The sequence below is a fragment of the Homarus americanus genome, unplaced genomic scaffold, assembly GCF_018991925.1.
Source record: "Homarus americanus isolate GMGI-L3 unplaced genomic scaffold, GMGI_Hamer_2.0 scaffold24922, whole genome shotgun sequence".
In the NCBI taxonomy this organism is placed as follows: domain Eukaryota; kingdom Metazoa; phylum Arthropoda; class Malacostraca; order Decapoda; family Nephropidae; genus Homarus; species Homarus americanus.
Window position 1 is genome coordinate 3,692,827 of NW_024722610.1, and position 23,116 is coordinate 3,715,942.

A 23,116-nucleotide genomic window follows, 5' to 3' on the forward strand; every position below is an offset into this window, starting at 1 on the left:
TAATGCAATATTGTACCCAGACGTTTTTGTACAGTATTATTCACCTCAGAATATCTCCTTATATCAAGTAAATATGGCTTCATAATGGCCCAAAATGCCCTTGATATAGGTGAGATTTCAAAAAATATTCTGGGGTAGCTTAGACCCCCCCCCCCCCAACCAGCTGGACAGGCTGCTGTGCTCGCCATGTTTCCCCACCCACAGAGGGGCGGATCCATTGGGGGTCTAGGGGTCCAGACCCCCCTTTTCATCAGAAAATACTAATACTTTTTCTTTAATACAGTATTGAGCTCAGGGTTTTTTGTACATTAAAATGTAATTACTAATTACTATTGAACTTAGAATATTTCCTAATATCAAGTGCACATTGTACTGACCACGGTCGGACATGTTAACGTAAAATCAAACGATTCATATTACACACAATAACCCATAAAACGTGTAGCTATAACTTCTTTACTGAGCTCCCCAGTTGAGACGTAGTCACTCATAAAAGTTCGTGGGGGTTTCCGTGTGTGTGGGTGAATCCCATCCCCACCCCTTTCTGGACGACAGGATAAGAACTGATTGACATACTCCTGTCTAACCTGATTACATAAAAGACACAATTCTGCCGTGTGTGTGCCAGTGTGCGTTGTCACATCGCTATACACAGACTCGCCATCCAGAAAGAGGTGGGGACTGGACTGACGCACACACACACGGACCCTCACAAACTTTTATGAGTGCATTCTCTCCCCACTTCATGGTGGCTGAGGCCTCCATTTTCTCTCAATCATGTACCTCAGAGACTGATATTTCTTAATACCTCATATCGTGTTCAGAGATTTGAAATTGAGAGAGAAAACTCAATTGTTTTGCGTCAAATTAGATATGTCTGATTACAGATGAAACAGACCAAACTTGACTAACAATGGAGCAGGTTCAGATACATCCAAGAGCCAATGCATGCCCAGTACTTGCCAACAGTGTGTAACAGAGACGTGACCGATTGCCCAAGCGGTTAACGAGCCGATCATTGGCAAAGAGGATAAAAGTAAATTAACAAGATTTTTTTTGTATAATATATATACTTCATAGTTATATGAGGTGAAAACCAAATAAGAAAAATTAGGATTTAAAATTTTGGGAGGAGAATGGAAGCCTTTCTTGGGAATTTCTTTTACACTATAACAACATCCAAAGAGTTAAGATAAATATACAAATTAAGAATAAATCACTTTATTTAAAAAAAAATAATACACATTATAATGCAATTCTATGGATAGATGTCCACATGCTCCATGGAAGATTAACTTTCTTTTAAGGCTTGGAGCACATTATTAAACCCCATTTTTAACTGAGTAAGAATTAAGCATTATTAAGTAATAAGACAGTGGATAATTTTTAGAAGGCAAAAAATGATGAACCAGAGAAAGCACAGGAGAATAATGTAATAAACAAGTGGTTGGTTAGGGAGTTATGGAAGTCAACACACTTATATAGCAATACAATTATAAGTTGTATATAACTTATGAGCTTGGGATAAGTAGCTTTTATAGTATTATGTACTTACACCAATTTATCACTGTTTTATGATATATTAACAGTGTTCACAGGAGATTATAAGACACTATATAAGGTATTTAACTTATGACTTACCATGATAGGACTAAAGAAAGAAAAAACTATCACTATACACCAACTTCCAGCTATCAATATTATCACTTGTGCTTTTCAAACATCTACAACAATAAATTTACTCCCACAAAATTACCTGTGTACTGTACTTCATCAACTGGCCATAATTACACCTGTAAGTGTTGAAACCTGATAGCAATACTCAGTGAGAATTGTGAACTCTTGGAACAACCTGCCAGAGTGTGTTGTGACAGCACCGAGTGCGAGCTGTTTCAAGACCAGACTTGACCAACACTGGAGCAGGTTCAGATACATTCAAGAGCCAGTTCATGCCCAGTAATTGCCAACAGTGCATATTAGAAATGTGACCGACTGCCCAAGCAGCTAATGAGCCGATCAGTGGCGGAGAGGATAAAAGTAAAAGTAACATCTGCTTATTTAATGATAACATTTATGGTCTTAATCCCATACCATATGTGCACAATTCATAACATACTCTCAGCCATCCTCCACAAACCACCTAATTAATTTTAGTGAAGCATCAAGGACAACTCCATATTTTATTAATCTAAGTACAGTACTATAAATGTTTAATTAAAATAAAATACTGCTCTTGTGTTCAACAAAATATAATTATTTTCTTAAGAAAGAAAAAGAAAAGAAGAAACAATTTCTTAATAGCAACACCATATTGCAATACTATACCTAAAACTCCTTGCAGATATACAGTAGTCTATCCTCCAGCAGCAGCTGGTAATATTGAAATAAGGTTAATGACTGTTAGGACATGTACTGCAAAATGTAAGATATGGAATAAAAAGAAAGAGAATACTGTATACTGAATTTTTTTTTAAATTTTGAGGCAATTACAATATATACAGTACAGCAAACTAGATAAGAGAATTTTTTGTTCTCCAAATAACTGGAGCAAATTCTTCATCACTGGAATCTTCACTGTCATCTGAATCTAATTTTGGATTCCCTCTTTCCTTAAGCTGTGTAGTCTTCTTCTTATCCAGTTCTACAACTCTGGAAATAAATAAAAGGCAATTATCAATATTCATGATAACCTAACTACTGAACTACGGGGATATCACTGTATTCAAATATTTGTCCATAACCTGGGTAATTGTAATGCAGTTTACTTTAATAAACAGAGCTTGAAATGATATACAGTAGGGTCGAGATATATCGCGACATAGGGTCCAACGATGTTCGCTATACAGTACCATATACTAAATCGCGATATATAATTACATGTAATCAATGGGGAAAATAGGGTTAGGTTCCGGAGGCCTCAAAAAGTGACTAACTAAAGCACCAATGAATACTAGACTCGGGAACAACAGGCTATTTCAATATCAATCTCAATATCAAGGAACACCAGACTCTGCAGCTGACGCACCATCCTGGGAACACCAAACTCGGCAGCAGATGCCACACTGCCACCCTCACTTGACAATCCCACACCTACATAAACGAACACCAAAAATATGAGTTACAATATTAAATCTTTTCCATTAAAGGTTTCCATTTTTCTTCACTTCACTAGCAACCCACTTACAGTCACTTTAAAATTGGAATCTGCACCAGACTTGGCAGCTGATGCGTCATCTCGAGAACAACAGACGACAAACTGCCACCCTCACTTAACAATCATAAACGAACAAACCAAAAATATTAGTTACAGTATTAAATCTTTTCCATTAAGCTTTCCATTCTCTTAACTTCACTTTTCACGTCACTAGCAGCCCATTTACACTCACCTTAGAAGTCGTAATCTGCAGCAGTCGGCTGCTTTCTCGTCGCTCGCTCAGAAAGTCTAAGCGGGCGAGCGTGAATGAGGGAGTGAGTGAGCAGCCACGGTGGCGCCTCTGGTGAGCAAATAACGCATTTGTTTTCCATGGCAGTACATTTGAAATATTTCCTGCCCGATTTCCCTCGCAAAAAAAAAAAAAATTATCGTCATACAGCCACTCCTCGACTTACGCCGGGTTAGGGACCCAAATCCAGGTCGTAAGTCGAAAATGCGAAGATAATACACAGAAGATCTAAAATGGGTGTCTCTTTTTTTTCTCAGCACCACAAAACTCTCACTTTTAAGCATGCCAGCCATTTTAAAGGGAATTACAAACGAAAATTTTGTCAGTACACAGCGCAATCACCAACGTCGGGACTCGAAAATACGTAATTTGAAAAAAATTTGGTACGACTGGGGCGGTCGTATGTCTGGGTGGTCGTAAGTCGAGGAGTAGCTGTATAGTATAGGAAAATGTCGATAATTTTGATAGCTGTGAAAAAAAAAAATAAATAAATCGTTATATAAAGTTGCGATATATCCCGACCCTGTATCTTATAATTAAATTTTAAGATATATGTAGCTGACAGTGTTCTTTCCTTTTTAATGTCAGGTCTACCTGAAGCTTTTTGCAGAGCTTAAAAAAAATATTTTTTTTTTGGGGGAGGGGGGGGGGATAAGTATTTGTGAATGTTAAGACTTGAAAACTGTGGACATTACAAAACGTTTTCCTCCGGCATGTTCTTAACATAATCACTTAAAAAATTATAGAACATGAAAGACTAAGTACTGTACATATCTATAGTATAAACTACAGCTTTTCATAATTTCTTTTACCGTTCTAAGCAAGCAATCTGCTCATTGGCTTGTTCAATCTGAGTTGTCAAGGCTGCTTCTTCTTTATCTTCTTCAATGATCATGCGACTTTCTTGCTCAGCGGCAGAAACTTCTCGCATGAATGACATCCACTCTTCGGCATCCTTATCTTTGTATTCCACTTTGCGGGCCTGAAATAAGCAAATGCATTACTATAAAATGATCTATTACAGGTACAGTACCTGTATAAACAATGAAAGTTATGCTCTCCATCAACAGGTATCTTCTTAATGTACTGTACTTACAAATCAAGACTTCTACAGTACCAAAACTTACAAATTTTTTATGCCTAGCTACAAATGCAGAAGGTATATTAAAATGCACATGTCCATGCATACATCCATGCATGTGTTGCACTTAAATTTGTTAGCAGGATTATTCAAGAAGTACCAGGGGGTAAAACTCCTTGTTTTTTAAAGAAAGTAATAGGGGAAGACAATAATATATTTTGGTAACCAATATTTCTGATGAAGCAAGCATTAGAAATTGTGGATGAAAAGGCTACTAATTCACTGATGCTAAATAGTATATTTGTTTAAATAATGAAGAAAATTTTATGTGAGAATCTTGTGGCAGCTGTGGTTGTAGTTGAGTTGCCAATTCATTAATATAATTTTCTTTATTATTTAAGAAAATATACAAAAAATTGGAAACGTCTCATGACCTTAAATAACAATGAATAGTTTATTATTATAAAAATATTACCTTTGGTTTGTTTAATAATTATCCTGACAGTGATACAGCCAAAAACAGATCCACCAATCACAATCACCTTTACATACAGCCTTCCTTTACCAAGGATTGTCAGGTAAAATTGCAAGCACGAGACCCAGGGTGGGGTCAGTGCATCTTTAGTTGACTGTACCTGTATACATCCGGTGTGAAATTTTCCTGGAATTCCATCATAAACTGCACACTCTTGGGAACTGAAATCCCCTCTCAGAAGCCTTGGGCAAGACCCCCCCCCCATCTGCTGTACATACATGATGATGATGAAGTGTAAGGTAATTTAACTGATTTGCTAGTTAACCATCCACCTGGTCTGGTCGTTGAGCAATGAATTGTAATCTATCTCGGGGAAAGGAGTAACTCTTAAGAATGCAAGGCCACAGTACATAGTCTAAGTGCCCAAAAGTCTCAAGAAACATGTAGCTGATTACAAGTTCAAGGCAGGAGCTGAATGTCTGAGGTGTGCAAGAGGTGACCGGTGCTTTCCTAACAAAATACAGTGGTTCCTTGATTAGTGAACGGTTCAATTAACGAAATAGCTCCCATAAGGATTTTCAGTTCCATTAACAAACAAAACTTCGATTAACGACAGCCTTACGAGAAACATGCTTTGTTATACTCCAGTGGAGTATATATCAAGAAAGTTGTGCTCTTGAATATTTAAGCATTTTTTATATTAAAATTATTGGTCATTCTGAAATTTAGTTAACATATTGATAATATATACAGTATACAGGGAACAGTTTTTGTGTGCCCATCTGCTGATCGAATCACCCACCAACGCTCCTCAGTTTAACTTTGTTTACAGTGGAGTGAACATCAAGTTTGTTGGTTTCTTTATATTTTTGCATTTTTATATTCAAATTATTGGTCATTCTGAAATTTAGTTAACATATTGATAATATACAGTGCAGAAATTATTATGAAACATGAAGAAGGCATTAGAACCAATGCACTCTGTAAAGAATATGGCATGTCATCATCGACTGCCTCTACAATCAGCTGTTTGATATGTAAACAAAGCTGCCGGAAATGCGACATACACACCTCAAAGTAAGTTAAAATACAGTACAGTAAAGCCTCGAATAACGACGGTAATGTGTCCTCCAATATTGCAGTGTAAGGTGAATCATCGTATCATGAATCATTAATTACCATTAAAATAAAGCAATAATAATGAGATGCATTCCCAAGTGTGACCTTTTCATATCTTTTGTGTGGCTTTTTACCTTCCTTTCCCCCCAAAACAATACAATTAATGAAAAGTGCAAACTATATTCTTTAAATAATGTTTATGAATGCACCTTATACAGTACAATATAAATCAATAATAATAAGATCACACAAGAGGAGATGGGACGCTATTGTTGTTGTCGTGTTTACACCCATAATGTCAGTTATCTATCTGAAACAAGAAAATAAGACCCTGGTTGTTGCTATAGTAAAATTAATGTAAAAAATATGTATGTTTTAATTAACATTATTTAATGTACAGTAAAAGTAACATTTAATGTAAAAGTAACCATTGATGTTAAAGAAAAAAGAGAGTGATAGTGGAATGGCAATGTATACTTGCGTCCTCAAGGAAACCACATCATTTATCTTAAGAATATGCACAAAAGAATAATTTTTGTTTATTACTGAATATGTATTTGATCGAATTAATGTTTATGCACTATATGCGAAATGAACATGCAATTCATTAATAATACGTAGAATATTAAAACACACAAGAGGAGACGAGACGCCATTGTTTTCGTTCATGTTTCCAACACCTGTGACGAATGACGATGGTTCTATTTCTACATAAGAAACTGAAGAAATAAGACCCTGGTTGTTGCTGTAATAAAATTAATGTAAAAAAATGAAAAATGTATGTATTAAGTAATGTTATTCAATGTTAATAAATGGAACAATAGAAGTAGCTAACCATTAATGGTAAAGAAAAATACAAAATAGATTGGGACTGCCATCGTATGTAAGTGCGTATATGTGAGAACATCGTCATTTCTCTAGTACATAAGAATATGAAAGCAACACTTATTACTGTTCATATATGTTTAAAATGATAGTTACTAATGTAAAACAAAAATTCTACTCACAAATGGTGGTAAAGTCTAAAACATAAGGAGAGCCAATGAATATTGTGCTAATATTACTCAAATGATTTTGTCAATCAGGTTCAACTCTAGCTGAAGCTTTCCATAAAGATATCATAGCTGTTGCTGAAACTGTTACTGAAGCTGAAGTTGGTGGTTTAGGCCTTTGAATAATAAAGCTGTCGAAAGAAACTTTCACAGCTGCTTTCTTTTCACATTATACATCTTTATGTAGAGGTCATATGTGTTTTTCACGTCCCTGTTAATTTTAATGCTTCGTTCTGTTAATGGAGCCACTTCAGAAAATAATACAGTATTATGTTCATTGCTTACTCCATATAATATCCACATACCTCTCACCTTTTTCATATCGTTTTAACCCATCTAGTTTCTCAGCTAAGCTTATACATTTTCTTTTAGCTTTTGAACCAGCAATACCATCACTTGCTCTCTTGCTCAGGTTGAATAGGGACTCAAAAGTGCCGTAAGAAACCCGAGAAAGTTTATCTCCTGTTACTGTTCAGATGTATGAAAACAGAGGGACCGGCAAGCTCTGACTCTTGTTTACTGGTGATGCGCATTACCACTCATTAGCCCAGCAGCATCCCTTGCCCGGCAGCTTCTTTGCGCAATGCGCTCTTCTTCTTTTTTACAGTATTTTATTTATTTTCTTTTTTTTATAATACAGTGACCCCTCGTTTAACGAACACCTCGGTTAACGTAATTTCGATTAACGAACTGCCTTCCATAAGGATCTTCAATTCGGTTAACGAAAAAAAAATTCGGTTAACGAAGTTCTTACGAACCGACCTCAACATGTTTTCACTTGCACTGACCGGGCAACCAGCTTTAGTATCAGTCCGCCAATACATTAATCGGTTCTAGGGCTTAAATTCCTTACTATTTTAGTAAATATCAAGTTTATACTATTCAATAATTTTAAAAGGTTAATATTCAATTTTTTAGTCATTTTAACAATTTTTGAACATAACTGAAGGTAAAGTGACTAGTTTAATGCGCGGCATCCAGCCTCTTAACACAGCAAACAGGAGTTAGTCTCTCTCTGTTTTCACTGGAGGTAACATCTTGCTTGAGACTCTCTTCAACTAAACTCTTTTTTTCTGTGTTTCCAAGCAAATTATTGGTCATTTTGAAATATATTTTACATATTGACAATATATAATGCAGTGCAGTGTTGATTTAAAGAAAATAATCTTGAATTACACCAAGAGAGCTAAAATTTTATGGGTGAAATGGCGCCATGGGGTGACTTCTCTTCCACCCCAATGCCTTCTCTTTTTCCTTCTCCTCCACCCCCATTCTAAATCCCATCATCATCATCATCATCCAGGAGCCTTCTACATACACACCTCAAAGTAAGTGAACTTTTCTACCATTTTTGTTGAATTTAGGAAATTTTCGGTGAACTGGAACCAATTACCCAAAAACCCATTGAAACAATGGTTTCGGTTAACGAACTTTTCGGTTAACGAACGACCTTCTGGAACGGATTGAGTTCGTTAACGGAGGGGTCACTGTATCGGGATTTAGTTATTATTTATATGAAAATATTATTTTATATTATTTTTATTATATTTTCGTCTTAAATACGAATAAAATAATGATGTAAATTGAATTGGGTCCTAAATTAACCAGGGTCTTAAATATGAATGGTCGTTGGTCGAACTGTCGTTATCGGAGGCTTTACTGTACAGTATTCTATTGTTTTTTATTTATTATTGTACAGTACAGTATACGGTTCAGTACAGTACTGTATTTAGTTTATATTTAATGTTTTGTTAATTCTATTACAGGTATACAGTACTTTGCATGTATACTTTTTCTGTGAGCTGTAACCAATTACCCAATATCCCATTGAAATAATAGATTCAGTCAACGAAATTTTCGGTTAACAACCGACTCTGTGCAACCAATTGTGTTCATTAATCGAGGGACCACTGTACTGTTATAGCTGACGTCAACGAACAAATGAACTAGCTGAATGTCTGGTCTTATACTCATCAGCAAAACTCACAACCTTTTTTCTTTTTTAGGGTTCCTTCCTATAAGTGCTTATCCTTCGACAACCTGGTTCAAATGTCAACAAAAGAATTTTAATTTATTAAATTTCAAGATCCCAGGCACAAGTTAGGACCCTGGTTGGTGACTTTAAAAAGATGATCAATCCCATAAATAAAGTTGTAACTCAACAACACAACTTGAAACTAAACTCAGTTAACAATCGTAAACTGATGATGAATACGTCATTGAAAAAAGTTATGCTCGCAAACTGACGACGATGGTGTTGTAGGTACTCTCGTTGTCTTAATTAATGATTATATAATAGATTAATCATTGAAAAACATAGAAATGTAAAAAAAGCACAAGTTATGACTGAAAATAACAGTGCACAAGTGAGATGTTTGTTAACATATACTTGCAGCTAAGCGACAGCTTGCCACACTAGATTCACCTCATGGTTAAGGAATGGGTGGCAAGCAAGGTACATTAAGTGTTACTGGGTACTGTAATTAAAGAAGCCTAAAAAATTTCATCATCTTGTGCAAGATGTTTTTTGCATCGTTCCACCCAAAAACCTGGTTGGGTTGTATGCAGATGAATAGATAAATGAAAGTCTATACAGGGAGTCCCCAGGTTATGAACGGGTTCCGTTCCGTTCCTTAGGGCTAACTTAAATTGAATTTGTATGTAAGTCGGAACACATGTTATTTGCAAACCGTACTTACAGACCAATGTTTAAAATCCCACTATATCATACCCTAAATCCTTATATACATCTAAAATCACTTAATTTCAGACAAAAGAAGAAATAGAATGACAAAATACTGTAGTCAATGAAAGCAGAAATAAGTCATCAGGAAAACAAAATACAGGTACTGTAAATTTCAAGTTTAACCCCATTTGTATCAGCGGGCATTCGTAAGTCGGGGACCCCTTGTAAGACTCTGTATTTGCAGTGGAGGCCAATCAATTATATAATGCACATTCCAAGCTATTTTCATAACTACAGGTATTTCAAATCATGGTACTGCATGCAATATAAATGTACCTAGGTGTTTTTCCCTGAAAATATTATCAATTATCAGAAAAGCTTCTATACCTTTGCATCAGCCACAGGGTCATCAAAGAATCCCTCAGGTAAAACTTCAGTTGTATTTGGTTTTGGTGGATCTTTGGGCTTGGGTGGCCTTTCTTTGTATATTGATTCCTCTTCTTGAGGTTTTGCAGGAGTTTCTTCTGCATCAAAGAAGCCTTCTGGAACATCTGTAAAAAGATACAGGTTTACTGCTAAATAAAAAAGGTAAACTTATATAAAAGATAAGAGGTTACAAGGTAATCTTGCATTATGCAAACACAGTTCCTTTTGGATTTTTACAGTAAAAGCTTAATAGTTATCCAACACAATGATTTTTCTTTTTTTAATTATCTCTAAATTTAGTTTCTTAATTACTTCTTTTCTTTTTGAGAAATATTAGAAACCACAGATTTTGAATATGGCAGAAACTTACCATTAGAGGTTTCTTTTTCAGTCCCAGCCCCATTCTCTCTCTTTATTTGCATGACTGGAGCAGGCTGGGGTTCCTCTTCATCACTACTGTCATCATCAGAAGAGGATGTGCCGACCTTCTTTAAGATTCCTGCAAAAAGACATTTTGAATTAAAACGTGTTACCAATGCAGTGTATGATTTAAAACGTGGCCGTGTGCAGCAGCATGCAAATAAGTATGAGCACTAAAGTGTAGATTAGCAGGTGATGAGAAAGATACAGGGGCATATGACAAATTCTTTAATTAAGGGCCCAACTTTTACTCCCTAAGGTGGTGAATAAATAAAGTCAATAGAGTATTCACAGCTTGGCATAATGACAAGGAAAACCATACACTGTAGTCCGAAAGAGGAAAAATGGACACACACTTGTTCAGATGAAATAAGCAAGCATACATGTCCACTTCCTTATTTATTTAATGAAGCCTTGAGGAATGAATGTTTCAACCCAGGTCAAACTGAAACCCCAGATTATGGGAGAACCCTTACCAAAATTCTCCTCCATTTCAATGATGAGCAGAATTTCTCATGAAAAAGAAACCACAGTACTCCCATGTAAAAGACTCCCCAACTTTCTTAACCCATTTGCCGACATATCCGATGACAGGTGCGGTATGGAGGGTCTCGGCACATTAGACATATCCCACAACTGTGGCATCGTATTTTTTTGTGGGCACAATTTCCAATGCTTTGTTTCACTGAACATCTTTGAGAAGCCTTCTGACATTTGTCCTGAAGCAGTGTAGACCTCTTGCCCATTAGTTTGGTTGAAGCATGGCTGAGTCAAGATGTACTACTGCTTTCACTCATGTGTGGCATGCCATGTGGGAGGAAAGTGACACTGTTATATACTGTAGTACAGGCAGTATCCAATTTACGAAGGTCTGGTAAATGAAAATCCAAAGTTATAAAAAAATCCCATGTTTTTATTTACTGTACAGTAGAACGTCGATTTAAAGCGATTAAATTTAAGATTATCGATGTAAAACGACACCCACAATTAAGGAAACTGTATTAATTTAAAGCACGTCTTTCCTATTTTGCACGAGTCAATCTGGCGCATCATATTTAAAATTTTGCGTCTAATGTTTCTCTGGGCACGCTACACTGTCCTAAGGGGAAAGCTGTACTGTACATATACTCAAAATAAAATACTAAATGATTACTAAAATTTTTGTCTAGTGCATGTTTATACAGGTATTCAAATTAATCACAATCTTATAAGAATTCCAGCAGTGCAAATTATATTCTCCCCAGTCACTTCTGTGGCATTATATAAACAAAAAACATAAACTTAAGCTAAAGGACATAAATAAACAAATAAATACTTCACTAGAACTTGGACCCCAACTGTCAAACATTTCACTGTCACTTCCCTCCCTCCCCCCCCATCTTCCCAGCCAGGGTTTGGTGTTTTAGGCTTAAAGTTTTTATCTTATATAATGTCACAGACTAAAGTTAGGAGAATATAATTTGTATTGCTGGAATCCTTGCAAGACAGCGAATAATTTCAATATAAACGTCACATATTTTGCACGAGATAAAATTAGAACTAAAATTTGTATGTCTAAAGCGATAAAGCGAGCTATAGCATGTTTATATTCAAATTAATCACTATCTTATAAGAATTCCAGCAATGTTAATTATATTCTCCCATGTCAATTCAGTGACATTTTATAAGAGAAAAACTTAGTCACTCTTAAGGACAGATAAATAAATAAGCACTAGACCTTGGCATCAACTGTCAAACATATCACCTCACCTCCCCCACCCCCCCATCTTCCCAGCCAGTAAACAGACCATTTCGCATCCCTTAATTTTAGCTGTGTTGATTTATGAGTGTTTGTTTTAACATAATACTACAAAAAACAATGTTTTGTTTATTCTAGGAGATGGGCTGAGGTGCATCTGGGTAGACTCTCAGTCTTTTTAGTATTTTGTGTTTCTCTAAAATACCAAAATAAATTATTCCATTTAAACAACACCTTGATTTAGTGTGAATTTGGTTTAAAGTGAGGGACCTCTCTTGGAACGTATCTCGCTTTATATCGATGTTTTACTGTACATAAAAAAATCTGAAGTTTAAGTAAGTTTTTTCTTATACCTGTAGTAATTCTTTTACAGCATTAAGAGATACTGAGGTACACTCATGCGCCATAGTTTCGATGCACCCTTTACCCCTACTCCTGACTCGATGGAAGTCGTAGCCTTGGCTTCACACCGAACGTCCCCTCCCCCCCACCCATCGTTCAGTGGTGCAATGTGGTAGCTCGAAGCTTCACTGGATTGTTCGAATAGCAGTTCATGATGTAATATTTGAGAGAATGTATGCACGATACAGGTTTTTTTAGTGTCTTCACAACACTCTATTTACCATCACTATACAAGAGGGACCGTTCTGTTTGCAGCCCTGGCTACAACTTTCCTTGAGCCAGGAGTAGGGGTAGAGGAGGGTGCATCGACACTATGGCGCGCGAGTGTACAGTAGACACAGACATCTCAGGGTTTCCTGTACCAGACCAGGCCAGTTTATAAAGACAGCTAAACTAAAAACAAACCGTATTGTATTAAGAGCGGTTAACTAAACTAAACATAAAATACAGGCAGCATTTTAGTTATCATGGCTCACAGGGTCACTACACGAAGTATTGGCAAAATTCTGAATTAATATATTTCGAATGTGGGAACACTGATGTGTTTAATATCCCAGAGTTGCTTTGTTAACTGATAAAAAATAGACGATTTTAAAAAGTCTCAGCTATGCACCCAGATTATATAATACTGTACTGTACTAATGTTTTGTTTTATGCAGTACTGTATTGGTAATTTTGATTATTTACTGATAATCAAGAATGTTATGTAAATTTTTCTGTAAAATTAATTCATATACAGTCTCCCCTCGACTTACGACGGGGTTCCGTCCCGACGACCAGGTCGTAAGTCGAATTGGTCGTAAGTCGAAAAGGCGAAAATAATACATAGAAATTCTAAAATGGGTCTCTTTTCTTCTCAGCACCACGAGAACTCTCACTTTTACACTTGCCAGCCATTTTAAAGGGAATTACAAACAAAAATTTTGTCATTACACAGCGCGATCACTAACGTCAGGGCTTGAAAATACACATTTTGAAAAATATTTTGTACGACCACGGTGGTCGTATGTCCGGGTTGTCATAAGTCGAGTATGTTGTAAGTTGAGGAGTACCTGTATATGAAAAATTGTGATGAATAATATACTGTATTCTAAGTTTTGAAGCTTGATGTTTTAATGCTGTAGTCATAGTCATTTCTCCTGTATGTAGGGAGAGAGATAGGGCATATCAAGTTATGAAACTATCTCCTTCTCCTAATATCCACTCCTCTTTCATTACATCTAGGAATCGTTGTAAGGCTATTCTTCGTAGGGCCTAGCGGAATTTTATAAAAAGAAAGATTGTTGACCTGACTAACTCTCCTTAACCAAAAACATCAGTACTGTAATAACTTCTGCACTCCCTCTTTTCCTCCTCTCTTCCGACCTGATTACTCTATAGCCAACTCTCCCCCTGATAAAGCCAATCTCTTTGGCACCTTCTCCGCTAACTCCACCTTAGACGATTCCACCTCTATCCCTCCTACCCCTGCTCCTCCTACTGAATCTATGCACTTTCCTATAATCTCCACTCGTAGGGTTGCTGGTGTGTGTTATCCAGGTTGGATTTGAGTAAGGCACATGGACCAGACGGAATACCCCCTCGTGTTCTGAAATTCTAACCCCTCTGCTTGCTTGCCTCTTTTGCCTTTGCCTCAAAACCCCAACTTTTCCTTCTTCTTGAAAGCATGCCTTTGTTCAGCCCATCCCGAAGAAGGGTGACCATTTTGATCCCTCTAACTATCGCCCCATTGCCCTAACTTCAACCCTCTCTAAGATTTTCGAAACTATCTTAAACTCATTTTCTCTGTCACCTTGAACACTTTTCTCTTTTGTCGGATCACCAGTATGGCTTTTGCCAGGCGAGATGTACTGGTGATCTGCTCTCCTTTTGCACCCATCTTTGGTCATCCTCTCTCAGGCAATTATGGGGAAACTTTCGTTGTGGCCCTCGACATCTCCAAAGCATTTGACAGGGTATGGCATAAGTCTTTGCTTTCTAAACTTCCCTCTTATGGTTTCTCTCCCCCACTTTGTTCTCTAATCTCTAGCTTCCTTGAGAACCGATCCATGGTAGTTGTTGTTGAGGGATCGACCTCTCGCTCTTTCTCTACCAATAGGGGTGTCCCACAGGGTTCTGTTCTTTCAAATCCAGGAAAAAAGTCACAGATAAAAAGGCACAGAAAAAAACCTAACTTAACCTAACCTAACTAAACCTAAACTACGTGCAATGCCATCTTATATATATATATTGTGTTGTCAATGTGTACAAGTCATGTGACTTATTTCCTGTGGACTTTATTTCCGTCCACCGTTCTTTCACCTACTCTCTTCCTTCTTTTTATCAATAATTTACTTCACACTACGAATAATTCTATCCATTCTTACACTGATGATTCTACTCTTCACTCTTCTTCATATTTTCCCCTTCCTCCTAACTCTCAAACTAGATCTGTTTCTAGAGATGATATCATTTCATCTATCAATGCGGATCTGTGTAGCATCTCCGAATGGGGAGGTAGAAACTTGGTTAAATTCAATAGAAATATAACTCAGTATTTACCAATTACTCCTTTCAAATTAGATTATCTCCCATCAATCACATTTCAGGATGTAATCATTCCACCAAGTTCTAAAACAGTTATGCTAGGCCTCACCATTTCCTCTAATATGTCATGGAAGCCATACATCCACAACATAGCTAAAGCTGCCTCCTGAAAGCTGGGAATGCTGTACAGATGCCAAAGCTACTTCACTCCATAGCAGTTGCTTCAATTTATAAGGGATTCATTCGTCCTAACTTGGAGTACTGCTCATATCTGGGGTGGCTCTTCTTCTGTCCAACTGTTAACATAGGGTGGCATCAAAGGCATTTCGTCTTATTAACTCTCCTCCTTAGTTGACAATCTTTCTTCCCTTTCTCTTCGCCACAATGTTGCTTCAATCTCTCTCTTTTACAGGCACTTTAACGGACAATATTCGGTGGATTTGGCATCCTGTGTACCGCCGGCAAAGCCGAGGGCTCGTAACACTGTCTTGCCCGCGGTGCCCACAGTTTCTCTGTGGCTGTCGTTCACACACTAGAATAACCGGTTCTAGTACATCTGTACATCAATCTCTCCTCACACAGCCAAACTGTGGAATGCTCTGCCTTCTTCTGTGTTTCCATATTGTTACAATCAGTCGTCACTTTAAGAAGCTGGTTTTCCGGCATCTTCGTGGAGTAGATTAATATAATCTTTTTCTTTTCTCTTGTTAATTTCTTTTTACTCTTATTTTTTCGCTCCCTAGGCCCTGTTGCGGGTCGATGACCTATGCCCGAGTGGGCTTTTCCCGTAAAAAGAAAAAAAAAGGCTAAAGCGAGTGTTCAGGCAATAACAAAACAGATGTTATCAATACATAACAATGCATATGTGTTCATTGCGTCCTATTAATTAGTGGGATTTTACAACGATGACCTCATGATACCCCAGCCTAAATGGATAAAACCATGCATTCAATGATAATTGTTTCTTTGAGAAGAAAAACCAGTGGAACTGTAAATATAAAGTAATTTAATGAATGAGTCTGGAAGAATTTGGAGTAAGGAAAGTTAATTGTGGATCTGAAATAAATCGAAAAGAAATGGTGATGAAATTACACAATGAAGGAAGACAGAAAGACAGATACGTATGTTAGCTGCGATGGATCTTGATTGAAGGAAGGTATGTGTTTCAGATACAGTACCTTGAAGAGGGTGTGTCAGCAAATTATAAATTGAATCATAGAAACAGAGTAATAGGTATACAGTACAGTACTAAGTAATGTATGGAGAGAGAACTGTGTTACAGGCAAAGATGGAGCTATAAATGGGAATCATTAAGAACATAGAACATAAGAATGGAGGAAACTGCAGCGGGCCTATTAGCCCAAACTAGGCACTCCCATTTACACCCAACCCCTATTGCTCATATATCCATCCAACCTATGTTTGAAGCTATCCAGTGTATTTGAGTTCATGATGATATTTGGTAACTTGTTTCACTCGTCCACTACTCTAGTTCCAAACCCTATTTCGTAATCAATTGTTTTAAATTAGACAAATTTAGATTTAGGCGCGAAATAGATAAACATTGGTTTGGAAATAGAGTAGTGGACAAGTGAAACATTGTATTATTGATATGAGGCATGGAATGGTTGCAAGAGGAAGAACCAAAGTACTGTAATAGAAACAGAAATGAGAAGCAAGAAAGAATACACAAGAGTAAATTGGATGCTGAGAATTAGCAATACATATACAGTGGGGTATGCTATAACGAACGGATCCTACTACGAATATTCCTATAACGAACGGTTTTACCTTTAAAATTGAGAATGCTATAACGAACGAAACTCCTACAACGAACATTATTAAAAAATTTTTTTTTACTAATTTATTGTTTCTGTATTACAAGTATTAATGATATTCTTTATTTCAGGGGTTTAGATGCATATTTATGCACTTTTTTACAATTTTTACAATTTTATATTATATTTTTCAGTGTTAAGTGGTTGTATTTGGGGGGCCTGGAACGGATTAATCCTATAACGAACGAATGCTATAACGAACAAGGTTCTAGAACCAATCAGATTCGTTATAGCATACCCCACTGTATATATATATATATATAAATAAATAAATAAATAAATATATATATATATATATATATATATATATATATATATATATATATATATATATATATATATATATATATATATATATATATATATATATATATATATATATATATATATATATACATAGTTATATAAAGGGCTTACTGTGATATATACTACAAATACAGATATAATGAAAGAATAGGAAGTAAAAGATTGATATAAAGAGTATACAGTATAATTAAGAGGTGCATGGTTAAAAGGGAGAAGAGGTGATCAAGAGAGGAGTTAACTTTCATTACTTCAAATAATAAGTGAAAAGAATACATATCCTTGATATTAACCTTTTGGTTTAAATGGAACTGTTGCTTGTTTCTTGCTGGGGGACTGTGAGGCAGGAGAAGAAGGCCGCTTTTGTCCACCTGAAGGTTTGGTGCTGCTAACTTTGTTGCTGCTTAACTGTTGACTGTTTACCTGTAAAATAGTGTTGATTTCAAGGAGTGCTTCGAGTAAGAAATATTGGCGATTCACAGTTCTATGAAATCATCAATGTTTTACGGCCACTTTCCATTTTTGCATGGGTTAGTTGCGAATACTTGATGGTAACTCTCCATGCTCCAGTCTCTTGCAGTCTTTTTTGCCAAGTTCTTAACTCTAATGTCATTTCTTATAACCTCTCCTCATGTCATTCTTGACCTGCCACTGGCTCTCCTCCCCTCCACATTTAGGCTCATGCACCTCTTGACCTAATTGGTCTTTCATTCATTCTCTCTACATGCCTAAACCATCTCAGCCTATGTCTATGTAGAACTTCACTTACACTCTCAAATGCCTTCTTAGCTCTGAACAGGAGGTCTCTCAGTGACACATTCACTTCAACATTTTCATTTCAACTCACTCACGCCTGAGTATGTCATGCTCTTTAATTTTCTGTACTGTAATGTCTGGTTTGCTCTACTGTCGTGACTCTATTTGGGTTATACAATACAGTACATGTATAGAATTTTGTGAGAATGGTGGGATGCATCACAGAGACAGGAGGTCTTTACAACACAGTACATTACTTGCATTACCTGGTCTTGTCGTGAGGTTGCTTGTAATCTACTGTGTAGTGTTGGTACATATGGTAGAACTAATATAAGGTTTTACTTCTCATTTATGTATGATGAAGAGTACTGTACTGTGTTAATACCTTTCATAATTTATGTCCTGTGAGATGGGTTTCATGATGTTAATTGTGGAAAATACCGCATATAATGTTCTGTACTGTATAGTGTACAGTACAGTATACCTGTATATAAATATGGCTTCCTTTTCTTCAACATTACAACTTGATGTTAACCCCAAAACTTTATTATAAAAAGAAGTCTTACAACCACAACTCACTTGTTGTTGTTTTTTCTTGAGTTCTGCAAGATTCTCCACATGAGACCTCTTATTAACATGAGCGTGCCAAATAATAGCGCTCTTCACCACCGTCCCACACACCACACACATCAGCTGCCCTCGACTGTTGTATCTGATACATCTGTTAAGGAACTACTACCTATGGCTGCACTTTGGATACAAAATAATTACTAACGTTTGGTATTAGATAAATATAAAGCTTCATGACTTGATCATAATTAATAAACAAACTGGAAGATAAAAACCTCAAATAACAAAATCAAAGATTGCATCATTTGTATTACCAGATATGCTTAGTCTAAAAATAATATAATACTATACAATTTCTGGTTACTCCAATCTAACTAACCCTTCAAATGCAACCCTAGTCAAAATCCTCCCTAAAACATTCTACCAAGTTTCATGAAAATTTAATCCAAATGAGAGGAGTGATCATGCCTATGAAATTTATGTTGCTGTGGAGCAGTTATGTGACAAAGAGATGTTCATATCTGCTACATATCATCAAAACTAGTACAGTATCAGTATACAGGTAGTTAGACTTCCCAAAGCTACGAAATAAATTTTTTACATCCAGTGACTGGTAAGCGTAGAAGTGAGAGTGCTGGTGGTGCTCAGAAGAAAAGGAGACAGTCAATTACTTTTGAGACGAAAATGAAGATAATAATGCAGTTTGAAAATGGAAAAACAGTAGCAACCATTTCACGCGACCTAGGCTTCTCGCACTCGACCACATCAACAATTTTGAAGGACAAGGAACGAATTCGTGAGGTAGTGAAAGGATCAGCACCTATAAAGGGAACAATAATAACGAAGAAAAGACAAGGTCCTATTCATGAGATGGAAAAATTACTTGTGATATGGATGGAAGATCAGATACAAAAGCATGTACCCTTAAGCCTTCTAACCCTACAGGCTAAGGCAAGAAGCCTTTTCAAAAGTCTGAAGGAGCAGACAGGAGATGAGTGCGACCAAACCTTCACAGCATGAGTCATGGGTGGTTCCAAAGGTTTAAGAACCGCTACAGTTTGCATAGTGTAAAGGTGAGTGGAGAGACAGCAAGTGCTGATGTGGGTGCTGCTGAAGCTTTTAAGGAGCTAGATCGTGTCATTGTGGAGGGAAATAATTTGCCTGAGCAAATATTTAATGTGGATGAAACTGACTTATTATGGAAGTGCATGCCAGAACGGACATACATCCATAAAGAGGCGAAAACCATGCCGGGATTCAAGGCATTCAAGGACCGAATCACACTTCTGTTGGGGGGGGGGATGTAGCTGATTTCAAGATAAAGCCCTTCATGATATATCATTCAGAGAACCCAAGGGCTTTTAAACATGTCGGCAAGCACACACTGCCAGTGGTTTATCACAGTAACAAGAAAGCATGGATGACCCTAGTACTGTTTGAGGACTGGTTCCTGACTTGTTTCATTCCACGAGCCAAAGAGTATTGTCTGCAACAAGGGATTGCATTAAAGATTTTGTTAATTTTGGTTCAATTCCATAAGCTATTTCTGGTGCTAACCATCTCCTCCACCTTTACTAAGTTTCCTAACTTGGCTCATGAATCCGGACACCTGTTCTTAAATATTACCCGATCTAATGTTTTATGTAATAGTTCAGTTAGGTTAGGTTCCGTTTCATCAGTTCTTTGCGTGTTTTTACCTCATAATTTCCCTCTACTTCAAAGTCCGGCCCGCTTTGTCTGATCAAAATTACATTTTTAAGTGAAATCAAAGAAAAAAAAATTACCGATGTACAAATCAATATAGAGTTCCGTTCATGGCTCACTCCTGAACAGTTACCCTAAAAATTACTGTTGTATCAAGCTTATTTCCCCCCCCCCATTTTTTTTAATATATAGGACTAACCTGCCATGGCTGCATAGTGCCAATGTAGCCATATCATCTCACATCCTGAAAATACCTCAAATTTCACCATATCATATTAAGTTCTTTCTGTTTGATAGACTGGGGAAGTTAAGTAAGGTTAGGTAAGTTTGTTTGGTTTGGTTGGTTAGATCTGTTCTTCATAACCACAAATGTTAAGTAGCATTTATTTTAAAAATATCCATTCTTTAACATATTCCCACAAACTACAACAGTGTCCACTATAATATAACAGTGAAAATCTGGCGTTTTTATAATTGTTTTCAATCAATTTCGCTCACGGGTTAGTCCTTTTATAATTACTCTTTTTTCGGAATCTTATTATTAATAGTATAATTAAAAAAATACCCCACAACACTAATTCTTGCCTTAAGAACACACACACACATTAAAACTGGCATCCAAGCCTTATGTACAAATAATGTTAAATAAACAGCCTATGGATTAAATATAACCAAATTCCCACAAAATACAAAACCACATAGACATAGCAGTTATAGGAAGGTATCGAGATCCATTACCAACTATAGTTTTAACTTTAAAGGATACTTGGCATATGGCGAGTCAATCTGTTTGGTGACAGCTTTTGTTTTCAATTGTTCTTGTATCAACTTCTTAACATCCTGCGGTCTACTTCGGTTGTTATTCATTTTGAAGATAACATTCAGTAGTTCCACAATGAGCGTCCCATGTATAAGTCAAGATACACAGTAGGGCCTCACACTACCCACAGTCTGCTTCGCTTGATATTAGTTGGTGCTCATGACGGCTCGCTTTCCCTTTATTTTATTTTTTATTTTTTTACTTATTTAATTTTATTTTACTGGTATTAACCCACCCGGGCACAGGTCAATTTATGACCCACATCAAGGCCTGGGGGCAAAAATATAATAAAATAATAATAATAAAATTAATCAAATTTAAAAATAATAATAATAATAATAATAATAATAATAATAATAATAATAATAATAATAATAATAATAATAATAATAATAATAATAATAATAATAATAATGATAAAGCGCCATAGATAAATGTAAAAAAAAATATCAATAGTGAGAAATGATATACGAGGTATGTACAGTATGTTGTGTTGTCAATAGTAAGAGAAACAATTGAGACCCTGCAATTGTGTGTAAATGAGGCAGAAAGTCAGATGAGCAACCTGGGATTTGATCACAATTTTCGTGATGCCATATGGCAACAGGGTCTAATGTAGTGGATTTCTCCCCTACAAACGCTGTTTGTCGCTGAGTAGCCGACCCCGCGAATTCCCCAGTGTATGCCTCGTGGTCTGGGTCAACCAGCGTCGCCATACATCACAGAGGTCAACTACTAAGCCACGCCTACCCCCGCTATTTAAGACCTGACCTCGTGGTGACCTGTCTCTCTTCTAGCTACAACCACAGCAAGCAACACCACTTCCTCCGCCGCTGCCTGGCGGCCCTCGCTCCCGCCGGCGAGCATGGCGACCCACAAGCTCTCCTCCTCACCAACCAGCTCTCTCTACATCATGCTTGTAACCACGCTGCCACTTCCCAGCACCAAGCTGCAATGTACATCCAATACAACATGTATACAGAAAGCACATTGTGAGTTTCCTTTCTCCATCCCATCCTGAGTGTGAACCCAAACATCCCATACCCCACACTACCATTAGACAACACATTATGCTTCCAATATCTTCCCAGGCGGTAGTACCTCCCTGTTTGGTAGCTGCCTACTACCTACTACCTTTAGTGTCAGTGCCAGATTAACCATGAGGCACTTGAGGCACTGGCCTCAGGGCCCCCGACTCTAAGGGGCCCCCAAAACCAAACATGCTCGAAGTTGAAGCATATAAAACATGAACTTCGTTCAACGATGTCCGAGCAACGTCTCAATTTTCTGTCTCTTATGAACATTGAATGTGTTATTTTGCAGAAACGAAAAAGATGGGGATCATCCTTCCCGTGCTACAAGGACCTGGAGGGACCCCCCCCCTTTCCCCTATCATAATATGCCCCAAAGAAACATCAAATAGAACAACTTAGCTTAGCTTGGCTGAGACCGGCCTTCCCTAACCGCATGAGTCCTCTAATGCAGCACTGTTGACGGAAGACAAAAACCCCGTCTCCGCAAGGTGGATAGCCTACCTGCTGTTAACCTCCTCCTCTATTTCCCACTTCTGAACTTTGCCTTGTACTGTACCCTTCTTGCACCCTCAGAGCTAATGCTCTCTTCTCTCCGTATACCGACCGACCCACCGAAGTCCATTCTACCTAGAGCCCTGCAACACGCAACACCTCCTCTAAAGAAGCTCCTGCACAGCAACTTCCCAGCACCAGACTGTTTTGTATATAATACATTTATATTAG

The 23,116-nt window shown here is 37.1% G+C and overlaps 1 protein-coding gene across 1 annotated transcript; it reads right to left on the reverse strand.

Annotated features, from left to right (window-relative positions):
* Positions 1 to 1,205: 1,205 nt before the first annotated feature.
* LOC121862895 (zinc finger protein 830-like) lies at positions 1,206 to 21,517 on the reverse strand. The gene is made up of 7 exons (XM_042361294.1): positions 21,306 to 21,517; positions 18,845 to 18,977; positions 17,803 to 17,932; positions 10,653 to 10,781; positions 10,244 to 10,407; positions 4,256 to 4,425; positions 1,206 to 2,649 (listed from the first exon to the last, which is right to left on the reverse strand). Exons 1-7 carry the CDS (start codon positions 21,404 to 21,406, stop codon positions 2,511 to 2,513), a joined length of 966 nt encoding a protein of 321 aa, XP_042217228.1. The 5' UTR covers positions 21,407 to 21,517; the 3' UTR covers positions 1,206 to 2,510.
* Between the last annotated feature and the right edge of the window lie 1,599 nt (positions 21,518 to 23,116).